Source organism: Ochotona princeps, chromosome X, assembly GCF_030435755.1.
Source record: "Ochotona princeps isolate mOchPri1 chromosome X, mOchPri1.hap1, whole genome shotgun sequence".
Lineage (NCBI taxonomy): Eukaryota > Metazoa > Chordata > Mammalia > Lagomorpha > Ochotonidae > Ochotona > Ochotona princeps.
In genome coordinates this window covers 84,467,165-84,480,956 of record NC_080865.1, presented here as the reverse complement: position 1 = coordinate 84,480,956, position 13,792 = coordinate 84,467,165, and the positions used below count along the sequence as shown (strand labels likewise).

Sequence of the window (13,792 nt, the reverse complement as noted above, 5' to 3'; positions counted from 1 at the left end):
ATTATTTACCAATCTTCTGATTTGTTTTCTAGTTGGTGGTTATTCTCTCCTAATCAAACACTGTGACAACTAACATTTGTAACTCAGTAACATGAGTCTCCTTGTGCAAATGTTCAAAAGTTTTTATACAGTATCTATCTATGAATGAAAAATTAAGTAGATTCTTAAACTTTACTAGGCAATGTCAAGTAACCTCACAACTTACTGTTGCCAGCAATGGATGGCCCTATCGATCTACAAATTTGGCTGAAATTTTCTGTTAAGCTGCTAAGAAATGGCACTGCAGGGGGTGGCACAGTTATATAGCTGGTAAAGCCACCACCATGATGTCAGAATCCTTTATGGCACCAGTTCAAGTCTCAGCTGTCCCACTTCCAACCTAGCTCCCATTTAATGTCCCTGGGGAAACACCAGATGACAGCCCAAGTGCTTGGGCACCCGTACTGACATGGCAGACCCAAAAGCTCTTGGCTCCAGGCTTTGGATGAGCCCAGTCAGGCTGTTGCAGCCATTAGGGAAGTAAACCAGTAGATAAAAGACTTTCTCTCTCTTCCCCTCCCACCCTGTAAATCTGACATGCAAATAAAATAAATAAACCTTTAAAAAAAAATGACACTGCACTGCTTAAGTTAATTTTATCATTAACAGTGCCAATACACAGTTTTCAGAAGAGACTAGCTATACAGTCAGGCATTCACATTTTTCTACCCACTTGTACCCTCAAAGTCAAGGGGAGCAAATGCAAAGATTATGAGAATTTAAATCCATTTTGAAGCTGTATTACAAGTCATTTAGGAGGCAGTATTACAACCATTTTAGGAGGATATCCCCAGAAAAGTGCCCTATTTAAATGGTTGTCTGAGGACAAGCACAATCTACAAAAAAAGAGATAAAGCAGGGAGTTCTACTTTCTACTGTAGAACTGGAGAAACAGGAAAACTAATCTCTTCAGGTTGGATCATAAATATTTAATATTTCACTTTTAAAAGATCCCTCCTTAGTTGAGTAAAGCAAGAATGCAAGTAAACAAAGAAACAAATCTCAAAAGCCACAGCTAGGGGCAAGCATTGTGACCCAGTGTCTAAGACTTTGCTTATGACCCTAGGCCATGTTGGAGCGCTTGGTTGAATTCTACCTTCGCTTCAGCTTCCTGCAGATATACACCCCGGAAGGAAATAGATAACTCTTGTGCTTTGGTATCTGCCACGCAAGTGGGAAACCCACAGTGAGTTCCTAGGCTCCTAGCTTCAGCTTGGTCCAGCCTCGGCGAATCTAGGCATTTGAGCAATGAGTCAATGGATGAAAGATCTCTGACCCTGATGCAAATAATACTTTCAAAGTCATAACTATACCTGGGGACGCAGTAACTTACAAGTTCCAATGCAATAGACTGCACAGAATGTAGTCTATAAAATTCTTAAATTTTATAAATCACTGAAGTACATAGTTTATACATTCAGGCAACCCTAAAATTCTATTAAGAACTGCAAAGTGAATGAAATAGAGTATCTCTAGCAAATACATACACTGTTCTTTTGTCTTGTCGTAGCAGTTTGGAGGAAAATTCACTGAGAATATCAAGAAATGCCAAATTTAAAGGAGGGTGACTCTCCCCTTGTGGATTAGGCTCTTTAAAAGCAAATTCTATGCCGTCTCTATAAAGAAAAAAAATGGAGATAAATATTGTATAATTGAAAGTTTTAAAACTTAGGAGATTTTACTCAATTTTCTTTCTACTACTAAGATACTACCTTGGTCATGCTTTTGAGCTCAGGAATATTGAAAAGGAGGTTGTGACAATGAGTCAATCTATTTATATTTCATATCACCATTCCATTCTTTAACGCTAAAGACATATAAAGATAGGCAGGCATACATACACACTCATACACACACACGGCATTCAATGTAAATGTGGTTTGGTATTTCTACAGTCTATACTCCTTTCCCACACAAAACTACCAAAACTATCACCAATAGGGGTCAGCATCTGGCCACACTGACTTAAGCTGCAGGTTGTAACACTTGTGTCCCATATCATAGGGCTGGTTCAAGTCTCAGCTACTCTGCTTCCATCTAGCTTCTTCCAACTCTGCCTGGAAGGACTTGGGCCCCTGCCACCCATACTGGATATCTAGACAGAGTTTCTGGCTGCTGACTTCAGCCTGGCCTAGCCCTGACTGTTGTGGCCATATGAGGTGTGAACCAACAGAAGGAAGATCTTTCTCTCTGTATCTTCCTCTCACTGCATTACTCTACATTATCTCTATTTTCTAAGATATAAAGATGATCTACCCTCAAACACACGACTAATGAAAAAAAATTATTCGTGAGTGTTTGAAACCCCATTTTAGAGCAAAGTTTTAAAATTCAACTCCAACCAGAACCCAGTCTATTTATATATTATGTGGCTATAAATAGCTTTACTGATCATGAAATCCTAACATTATGCAATATGAAACATAACTGGGTAAGACATAATCCAGATGGAGTTAGGGAGAAACAGAAAGTTACTACAGAGAAACTCATGCAATACCTCTCAAAAGAAGTTGTTGAATGTGTGAATCTTAGATAATACCTAAAAACAACATCTCATATATTAAAAGCATAAAAGTGATTTTAAGAGTTTTAAATGTGGTGAAAAAGAGGGTCAATTAATGTTTTAATAGATATAGGCAAAAATTAAGGAGCAGCAAGATTTCTGCTGAGGCATCTACCGGACATGACGGTCAAAGTACATAGGTTCCTATGACCCAACCACTTGGGTCTCTGCCTCGAAAGTGGTCAACCTAGGTGGAATTTCAGGCTTCCAGCTTTGTTCCGAGAAGGCCCAGCTGGTAACAACATTTGGAAAATGAACCAGTAAAATGAAGTGCTCTTGCCCACTCGCTCTCTCTCTCCCTTTCAAAAAATTAATCTTTTAAAAAAGAGCAAAAGAGGCTTAGGAGAGATTAAAACAACAGAATTGCCAATGAAAGTCCCAGTCTTGATTTTCCTGAAAAAATGCAAGGTTCTTTAACCCACAGTTAAGAAATAAGGAGCTTTAATATACAAATATTGGTTACACTGAAGCTCTACAATGTACTTATAATAAAAAGGGAAGCTTCATCATTAAATTCCATGCCTAATAACAAGTTAAAAGAGTGGCAGCTCTAAGGGAATGAAGATACAGAGAGAGAAGGCTGTGGTTCCAAGCAAAAGGTCACTCTAAAAACAAAATTAGAAGAAAACTTAACACAAAGGAATCAAATCTAAATGATCTCTCTATTTAGCAGAAAAATTATTAAAAATAAATCTGGTAAGAGATTTTTGCAATTTGATGGACATAAGCTACTTCACATTACTTATAAGTAATTGAAAGAATGACTTTCTTGTAAAGGGAATTATAGTCCCAAATCATTTGTTAATTGAGATTGTACTATAAGTGATACTTTGAGAAAGGAAACAGCATAGACTTATGAATAATAAAGCGTAAAAATAATATAGCTACTTCAAAAAGTTAAAAGATTTTGATTACTAGCAACTGGGAAGGCGGATGGGGAGGACATATAGTGGATAGTTAACAGAAAAGTTGGATAAGGGGCAGGCGTGATGACTCAACAGGCTAATCCTCCACCATGCAGTACCACCATCCCATATGGGCACCAGTTCTAGTCCTGAGTGCTCCACTTCTGATCCAGTTCCCTGCTCATGGCGTGAGAAAGCAATGGAGGGTATCTAAAGTCCTTTGACCTCTGCACCCATGTGGGAGACTGGAAAGAATGTCCTGGCTTCAGATTGGCTCAGTTCCTGCCAATACAGCCTGTTGGGTAATGAACCCAGTGGATGGAAGATATTTTCCCCCTCTCTCTCCATCTGCTTTTCAGATAAAAGCATAGATAAATCTTTTTAAAAAGTTAGATAAAAGGAGTAATATCTAATTTTATACAGCATAGAATATTTATGTAGTATTTACAACAGTAAGTTGTACATGTCAAAATAGTACATAAGATTCTGAATGTCCCAACACAGAGAAATGAGAAACACACACACCATTATATATACCAACTATCTTGATAAGATCATACTACACGCATACTGAAACCCAGCTCTATGCAATAAAAATATATAATTACTACACATCAGTTAAAAACAAAACACATTCTAAAAGTATAAGAACTGAATAGAATTTTGGGAGATTACTTATGCAGCATGGCAATGGCTTCTCTTGTTTTCAACTGATCAAGTCCAAAAGTTAAAGCAAAACGCCGAGCAAGTTCTTTTATGCCGCTAAATGTTGAAGATGATCTATCAAAATTATAACCATTTTCTTGGATCATTTCATTAAAAAGCTGTTTGGAAAGAAAGAAAGCATGTTAAAGGAGGTATTAATATCTATACATTAACATGTTTTAAAACATTTTCTAGTTAAAATATAGTAGATGTTCAGTAAGACATATCATTATTCCATCTTAACACATAGACTTCAGGCATCGGGATTGTGATGTATCAAGTTGAGTCACTGCCTGCTGTGTAAGCATTCCACATGGGTATCCGTTCAATACAGTTTGATTCCATTTCTTGCCCTGCTTCTATCCAGGTCCCTACTCGTGTGCCTGGGAAAGCAATGGAGGATGGTCCAAATGTTCGACCCGGCACACACTTATAGCTTTGATCTGGCCACTGCAGTGATTTGAGGAGTGATTCTGCAAATTGAAGATCTGTCTGTCTGTCTGTCTCCCCCTACAATGAAAAATCTTTCAATGAAAATAATAAACACTGAGGAAAGAAATCATCACTGACACACACACAAAGGAAAGCTATTCCTTGCTCATGGACTTGAAAAATTTATGTTATTAAAATGCTCATTCTATCCAAAGCATTATACAGATTCAAGGCAATGACTATTAAAAAATACAAATTAAATTCTTACAGAATTAGATAAAATAATCCTAAAATTCATATAGAATTTTTCCCATCTGAACCAGGGTAGGGGGCAGAACTGGTGGGGGTTATGGAGAGTCACCCCAACTAGGCTGCAGCTCCAATTGGTTTACGTGAGGAACAAGTATAAAGTGGGTAGGATCGAGCTGGACAACAACACCTGTTGGTTCACGAGGAAGACAGGGTTGGAAACAGAACGGACCCAGCAATTCCAACGACCAGCATGTGCATAAGCTGATTGGTGTGACGGACGGTGTTGGACTGTGTACCAGCAAACTCGCGCAAGAATCAGGCCTGGGATCATCTCAGATGAAGTTTCTTTGGAGATCCCTCCAACTGAACTGCTGATCTTAGAACCCCAACCATGAAGAGACTGTCAGCCAGTGGATTCTGAATAGGTTTCATTGCGATTGGAACTGAGAGACTGGCAGCAATCCAGAACTGATGAACTGTCAAAACTATTTGAGCAGGACACTCGGAGCGCACCTCCCGTTGGGGATCTGGGATGGGTGGGAGGTTGGGTGGGGCTTTTCCCTTTGTTTCTCCCCTGACCCCAGATACAGGGAAAAATAATAATATTAGTGTGGAAACAATGGTATTACCCACTTTCACCCTGTAGCCCTTGACCCTTTCTACCCTAATCAACTAAGTAAGATTATTAAAAAATATTAAAAAAAAAAAAAAAGATTTTTTCCCATCAACAGCCAACATGATGAGGAGCAGGAATCAAGTTGGAGGCATTAGAATATCTGATTTCAAAGCAAACAACAAAGATGCAGTAACAAAAACATCATGGTACCATGAAAAAAACCTAGATTGGTCAATGAAAACAAACTCCAGAAATTAACATACATTAAGTGAAACTAATTTTTGACAAAATGCCAAAAACATACACTGGAGAATATCTCTTCAACAAATGGTACTGGCAAGATTGGACACATACATTAAAAATTATATTAGATAACCAGCTCTCAACATATACAGGAAATCAAGCAATGATGGATCTAAATATAAAATTCAAAATGACAAAACTGCTAGAAGAAAATATAGTGAACGCACCTCAATAGGCTAATGTCGGCAGCAATTTATAGATAAGACTACAAAATTACAGGCAACAAAAGCAAGAGTAAAACTAAATAAACAGTATCACATCAAACTCAGAAGATCGCACACTGCAGTGGAAATAATCAATAGAGTGAAGAGACATGTGACATAATGAGAAAATATTTTCAAGCCACACAGTCAGGATTAATATCCAGAGTATCAGAAACTAACAAAAAAGGGAAGAAACAGGAAGGTCAAGCAATGAGGCAAGACAATATGTTGTGTTTCTCTCCCACCTTCCCCCAGGAAGAGGCATTGCTTTTCTATTACACCCTAGAGGTTATGGAAGAAAAGATAAAGGGTCAAGGTTCTATTGACTGGATGAGCCCTCTCCTTGGTCCTCCTCTCGAGGGTCCTGGCTGGGAACACAGGAGGAAGGCTGCGATTGTTTGGTTGAGCTGCTCAGGTACCTAAGCTGACCTCCCAAACCCTAAGCCTCTCTAGTTCAGGAGGTGACCCTAGGTGCTGCATGAGAACAGACAATTCTAGCCTGTGTCCTCTGTATCTGCAGTCTGTCAAATGAGCCCCAAGCATACCTCCTGCTCCACTATCATTTCCTGAGAGGGATAACCTTTGTATGCTTGTCAAGTTTATGAATTATCAGGAGGGCCCATTTATTTTACACACAGATGTTTACAAAAAAGAATAGGAAAGAAATCAGTATAGCTGAATAGGAAAAAAAAAATCTGTATTCACCTCAACCAGGAAAACGTTGAAGAGTAAGGGGAAAATTGCACTTCTAGAAGATTGTCTGGGGAAAAGTTTTAGTGAAGAAGTGATGGGAACTACAAATATGAAGAGTTTGAAAACCAACAAACAGAAATATAGTGCACTGCCATTCAAACAACCTTGCTAGGAAATAAGTTAGATATATAAAATATTAGTAGGACTGTGTCTGGCATTGTTGCACAGCAGGTTAAGTTGCCACACTGTGACACTGGTGCCCGATATCAGAACATGGTTCAAGTCCCAGCCACGCCTCTATTGATCCAGCTTCCTACTAACCTACCTGGAAGGCACCAGTTAAAAGCTCAAGCACTTGGGCCTCTGCCACACACACGGCTGACCAGGACGGAGTTCTGGGTTCCTGGGTTGAGCCTGCACTAGCCGCAGTCACTGCGGCTGTCTGAGGAATAAGTAAGTAGATAGAAGAGGCCCCTCCCTCCTTCCCCTCACCCTGTAAATCCTCAAGGACTTAAAATATTAGAACTCAACACAGTGCAGTGGAGTAGGAGGTAAAGTTGTCATCTTGCAGCTCTTTTTCAAGCACTGGCTGCTCCACTTCCAATAAAGCTCCCTGCTAATGTGCTGACAAAGCAATTGAGGGCACAAGCGCACCCATATGGGAGAAGCTTCTGGCATCTGGCTTCCGACTGGCCCAGCTCCAGCTGTTTCAGCTATTTGGGGACTGGACCAACTGATGAAGATGTCTCTCTCTCCCTCTCATACTCACTTTGGCTTGCAAATGTATAAATAAATAAATAAATAAATAAGCAAGTAAGCTAGAGCAGAGGAGAATGATGGACACTTCAGTTGGAAAGTGACAGCAACTGAAAATAGCACAGACGCTGAAAATTAGCAGATACAGAAAAAAAAAAAAAAAGCCCAGTAGACAGAACTAAAAAGTACAGTGACTGCTGCACTACTCACTGCTCCTTCCCCAGCTGCCCTCTAAAGTAACACCATCTTACTGCTAAGAGAGTCACTGGAATGCATCTGCGGTGACCTACCTGCACCACTTCAGTTCTCCCGACCAGAGCCCTCATCACAATGCGCATTCACTCTTTTTGATGGCACAAAGTTCCCTTAACATCTCCCAGTTTTGGGACTGGGGTTTGTGGTGCTCCAGACCCAGTACCAGTTCCTCTCACACAACAGCACCTGGGGAAGGACCTATCCACATCCAAAGAGCCAGTCATTGATGCCACAAGCCCCAGCATCACTCATCCTTGCCTGACACAACCACAACCTTTATGTCTCAAGGCACCAGAAAGAGGGCTACAGCCTAGTGTGATTGCTTCCCAACTCTCTGGGAAGTAAAGATACACCCTGTCTGAAGCTCACGTCTACTTTAAAGGTGTATTACTTCCTTCACAACCTGCTAAAAATTAGACAAACTGTGATTCTAGGAGACACTAACAAACTAAATATCAGTGAACATATCTCCCAGAGCCTACATTTCAGGGCTTACCTGGAAACAAAGCCAAATCAACAAAACAAATGACACCACACAACCCATCTAAACAAAGAACTCTTTTCCAGCAAAACATACTTAATAAAAAGGGGAACTATTATAGCAGATGCACAGTCAATGGAGGGATACAGGAAACTGGAGGAAGCAAAGAAGCAGGACACATCCAAAAGAACACGTAATTCTCCACCAAAGATCCTGATGTGAAGGAGGCCTAGGAAATTCCTGAAATGGATTAAAAAAATGCTCCAAAGGAAATTCAATCAGATGTAAGAGAATACAGCTTGATAGTTTAAAGAAATACACGATGTGACATGAATGAGAAATTCATCAGACATAGAAATCATTAAAAAGGACCAAACAGAAATTTTGGAGCTGAAAACTTTAATGAAATTAAAAATAAAATTCAATTTAGAGCTTCAACAATAGAACAGAACAAGTGGAAGAATGCATTTCTAATCTGGAAGTCGAGAATGTTGAACTAACTCACAAAAACAGACTAATCAGAATCAACAAAGCTTATCTGACAAATGGTGTATTATTAAGAGTGGAGATATTTACAATAGACACCTGAAAGAGAAGGAAAATAACATTAAGAATCCTTTGAATGAAATAGTTGAAAACTTCAGATGACTCAAATCGAATACAGATATCCAGACACAGAAAGCACAAAGGACATCAAACAAAATTCAGCCAAAAAAGAGCTACTTCAACACAGATTATATTCAAACTGTCCAAAGTTAAACAAGGGTGGAGCTAGCATGGTGGCATAGCAGGCTAATCCTGGTATCCCTTATGGGCAAAATTTCCAGTCCCAGCTGCTTCACTTCCAATCTAGCTCCCTATTTATGGCCAGAGAAAGCAACAGTGGCTGTCTAAAGTCCTTGGGCCCCTGCACTCGTGCTGCAGCCCTGGAAGAAGCTCATTGCTCCTGCCTTTGGATTGGTTCAACCCTGGCAATTAAGGATATCTAAAGAAATCAACCATCAGATGGAAGATCTATCAAACTCACTTTCTTTCTCTCTCTCAAACTGTCTTTCAAGTAAAAGTGGAAGGACTTAAAAGTTAAACAAGGAGAGAACCCAAAGAACAGTAAAGAGAAAAAAAGCCAAGAGACATAAAGATAAAGCAGTTGGATTAGTAGTAAGAGAAAACACTGTGTTGAAAGCAAAAGAAAACTTACAGCCAAGACAATTATACTCAGTGAGACTATCCTTTAAATGTGAAGGAGAGGGGCTGGCATTATAGTGTAGCAGATAGTCACTGCCGGAGAAGCTGGTACCCTTATAGGCACCAGCGCAAGTTCTGGTCATTCAATTTCCAATCAAATTTCCTGCTTGTGGCTTGTGTGAAAAGCAGTAGAAGTGTTTGAGCTCCTGCCATTCATGTGAGAGCCCAGGAAACAGCTACTAGTTCCATTGTGACTATCTGGCAAGTGGACAGCTTTACAAGAAATCCTGAATAGAGTCCTATATTAGAAGTAAACCTCATGGGTCCTGGCACAGGTGAGCATAGTATGCTAACCTTTTTCCTGTGGTGCCAGCATCCCAAATGGGTGCTGGTTAGTACCCCAGCTGCTCCACTTCTGATCCAGCTCCCTGCTTATTACATGGGAAAGCAGCAGAGGATGGATCAAGTCTCCAGGTTCCTACAAGAACATGGGAGACCTGGATGGAGCTCCTGGCTTCAGATTAGCTCAGCTCTGGTCATTGAGGCCACTAGGAATGAAGCATAAGATGGTAGATCTGTCTTATCTCCTCTCTGTAACTCTTTCAAATAAAAATAAAGAATTTTTTTTAAAAAGAAAATATAACAGACAAGTGCTGTGGCATAATGGATAAAGTTGCTGCCTGCAACACCAACATCCCATACAGGTACTAGTGTGTGTCAAATCTGCTCCACTTCTCATTCAACTCTCTGTTAACGACCTGAGAAAAGCGTCAAAAATGGCCCAATATTCGGTGCTATCAACCATGTGGATGACCCAGACGAAACTCCTGGCTACTTGCTTTGGCATGGCCTAGCATTGGTGAGTGAACCAACAGATGGAAGATCTCACACTTTGTCTGTCCCTCCTCTATGTTTTCTTTTCCTTTTCTTTATTTATACTTTTAAATTTATTTTTCATGATGCAGTTTTATATCAAGATTTTCCCTTCCCTTTCTTCTCTTCCTCACTTTCACCATTGCTATTCAACATAGTATAGAAAGTCTTTGGTAGAGTTATTTGGCAAGAAAAAGAAATTAAGGGAATTCAAATTGGAAGCAAGGAAGCCAAAATATATCCCTGTTCTCTTTCTCTATTTGTTAACTCTCCCGAGCTTGGTAGCAGGTCAGGCCAGGCAGGGCTACAGCATCTGCTGGGACACAAGCGGGCCAGGTCTGGGGGAGGACCAGGCTAGGCCAATCCACAACACCCACCAATTCACATGAAGGCCAGGATTGGAAGTAGGCCAGGCTGAGCAAGCTGCAGTACCGGCTGGTAAATGTAGCCTGGCCATTTCAGAGTGGGTTGCAGCACCTGCCAGCATGTTGAGGACCTGAGGTTGGGAGCGGGACTAGTGTGGGATCTTTGGGTAATCCACTATTGGGCTGCTGCTTCCACTGGTGGGCATGAGAGCTAAGACTGGTCGCAGGCCAGGGTAGGCTAGGTTGCTGCACCTGCTGGCACTTGCCTGAACCAGAATGCGTGCAGGCTGGAGTACACGTTGGCAAGTGCTGCGAATGGATACAAATCATGTCAATTTAGAAAACAGTAACCTCTGGCAGTGTCAAGATCCTGGGCTGGAAATAAGCATGACAGAGAACTGTGGAAATTCTCCTGCTATGCTACAACTTCCAGTGGTGAGCACAAAAGCCAGGACTTGGGAGCATGCCAAGATGAACCTGGGACAGCATCATCATGCTTGTCAGGCCAAGTCTGAGGATGCAAAGGGCTGACTTAGCTCACAGTACCCAAGGCATGCTCAAGAGCTGTGTGGGATGTGGGCTGGGCTGTGCTATGCCACAGCACAGACCAGCATGTGCAAAAAGTCAGGTTGGGGGTGGGTTTGATGAGGATTTTTCAAGTTCACCTTGTCTAGGCCATGGCACTTGCTGATGTATGTGAGGACCAGGCCTATGGTAGGCTAAATTGGGCTAGGATGCAACAGCTGTTGGTTCACATGAGAGGTGGGATTGGTTGTGGAACTGACCAGGCAACTACATCTACAGTAAGAGCAATGGATGCTGTGGTGGACAGACCGAACTTGACCACGCACTACCTGGCACACACAAGAAACAAATCTGAGCCCACTCCAAGCAGTTTCTTGGGGGACTCCCCAACTAGGTCGCTGGACTCAAATTCAAGCCACAAGGAAAATCACTGTGTGGTCTGACATTGGAGTACAGGTATTAGGACTGAGCCTGCTCAGTTACTGACGTCTGTGCTCAGATGCACATGGGGGACATGACAACCACCTCATCTAGGCCAGTAGAGAATGTGGAATACCTTGTCAGAGGATAGAAACTAGAAAAGGATGCACAAGATCTCCTGGCCAAGAGTCTGGGTCTGTTGATGCAATTAACTGGGCTTGCCCAGTCAGTGTATCTTGCAGACTTCCTCAACCCTGGTGCAAAGAAGCTTACAATGTCTTCACACCACCATGGGAACATTATTCTGCACATTGGGGTCTTTAAGCCATTATCAAATGACCACCCCTGAATCCTCGGGTGCTAATGTAGTCTGGCAGCAAAAAGCGGCCCCCTCCTCCACTGCAAACACAAGAGGAAAAAAAGAAACTAAAACATTTGCCACCCCCACCTACCTCCATACCACAACTCTCCCTTCCTAATCACAGACCCACATGAGCATGTATCCCTCTCTACTATGCAAATATTAAAAATAAAAATATTTTAAAAGAAAAAGGCATTATATACATACTGACACAATGACAAAAGGATCAATTCAGCAAGAGATAACAATCTTAATATGCATATATTATATACCAGATGTTACTAGAACTAAAGGGAGATAGATTCCAATACAAAATCAGAAGTGATGTCAACAACCTAACTGTCATCAGTGAACACAGCAGCCAGAATAAAAGATCAGCAAAAGAATCAGAGCCCAGTAATAACACTGAGGAAATGAACCTTACAGCCCTTTACCATCATTTTATTCAAAAGCTACAGAACATGAGTTCTTCTCATAAGTACACAGACAACTTTCTCGGATGGACCATAAATCAGGGTTCAATAAACTAAAAAAAAGATTAAAGGGCTTTTATTGTGTCGCAGAATGTCAAGCCACTGCTTCTTGACAACAGTATCCCATATCTGAGCACCAATGCAATTCATGGCTTCTCTCCTTCCCTTCTAGCTGTTGGCTAATATGCTAGAAGGGCAACAGAGTGAGTTCCTGGTTCCTGGCTTAGCCTACCCCTGGCCATTGTAACAATTTGGGGACTGAACCATCTCACTCTGTCAAGGTGCCTTTTAAATAAATGAATGAAAAGATTAGCATTTCTTTAGAAAGATACTGAAATTATACTATGTGTTTTCTCAGGCCAGAAGGCATAATAACAAAAGCCAACAATAGAAATTACATAGAAATTAAACTAAGAGAACAATGCATCTTTAAGGAAATTAAAAAGAAAATCAAACTGTTCTTCAAACAAATGAAAAGACACAGCATATCAAAAACTGTGGCACACAGCAAAAGCAGCATCAACAGGAACTCGCAGGCAATAAATCATTAAATAACAGAAAGATGCCATACCATCCAATCCTGCATCTCAAAACTTAGAAAAATAAAAACAAATAAAACACACAGTAAGAATCAGAAGAGAAAAAAGTAACTGGAAACAAAAAAAGAAGATGAAAAAGGGGCCAGTGTTGTATAGCGGGAGACTGCATCAGAAGCTAGCATCCCATGTTAGAGTGCCAGTGTGAGTCTTGGGTACCTCCTGCTAATGTACCCGTAGGAGTCAGCAGGAGATAGTCCAGGTATTTGGGCACCACCACAAACAAGGAAGACAAGGATGGAGTGCCAAGCACCTATTCTCAGCCTAGCCCACTGCACTCATTTGGGGCAAACAGCAGATGCAAGATATGTTTTCTTGCCGTCTGTGTGTCAAGCTGCCTTTCAAGTAAAAATAAATCTTCAAAAGTTAAAAAGCAAAGATCAACAAAATGAAAAGCTTTTTCTTGAGATTAACAAAATAGATGAACCTTTATCTACACTACCAAAGAAAAGCACTCGAAATCAGTCACTACCACAGAACTGATACCAAGGAAAACAGGAACAATTACAGGGCAATAATTTAGAAAATCTCAAAGAACTGGATAAATTCCTGGATTCATAAAAAGATCATGAAGAAAATCTGAACAGAGCCTTCCTAACAAGCAACAAGACTGAGGCAGTAATTAAATGTCTAAATCCTGATGGCTTTGCTATTGAGTCATCAAAAACATTAAGAGGAAGTAGGTCCAATTTTTTTAAATATTCTGAAATTTTCAAGAGGATAGAGCTCTAACTTTTTTTAAAAAAAGATTTATTTATTTTCATTGGAAAGGCAGATATATAGAGAGGAGG

General features: G+C 40.6%; 1 protein-coding gene across 5 annotated transcripts in view; it reads right to left on the bottom strand.

Annotated features, from left to right (window-relative positions):
* Positions 1-13,792, bottom strand: part of STAG2 (STAG2 cohesin complex component) — a 142,886-nt gene that overhangs the window by 15,413 nt on the left and 113,681 nt on the right. For all 5 annotated transcript variants that reach the window (XM_012927705.3, XM_058658709.1, XM_058658708.1 and 2 more), the window contains exons 27-28: positions 4,183-4,331; positions 1,527-1,655 (exon numbers count right to left, since the gene is read on the bottom strand). In XM_012927705.3, coding sequence (XP_012783159.1) covers positions 1,527-1,655; positions 4,183-4,331 — 278 coding nt within the window. The remainder of the gene's footprint in view (positions 1-1,526; positions 1,656-4,182; positions 4,332-13,792) is intronic.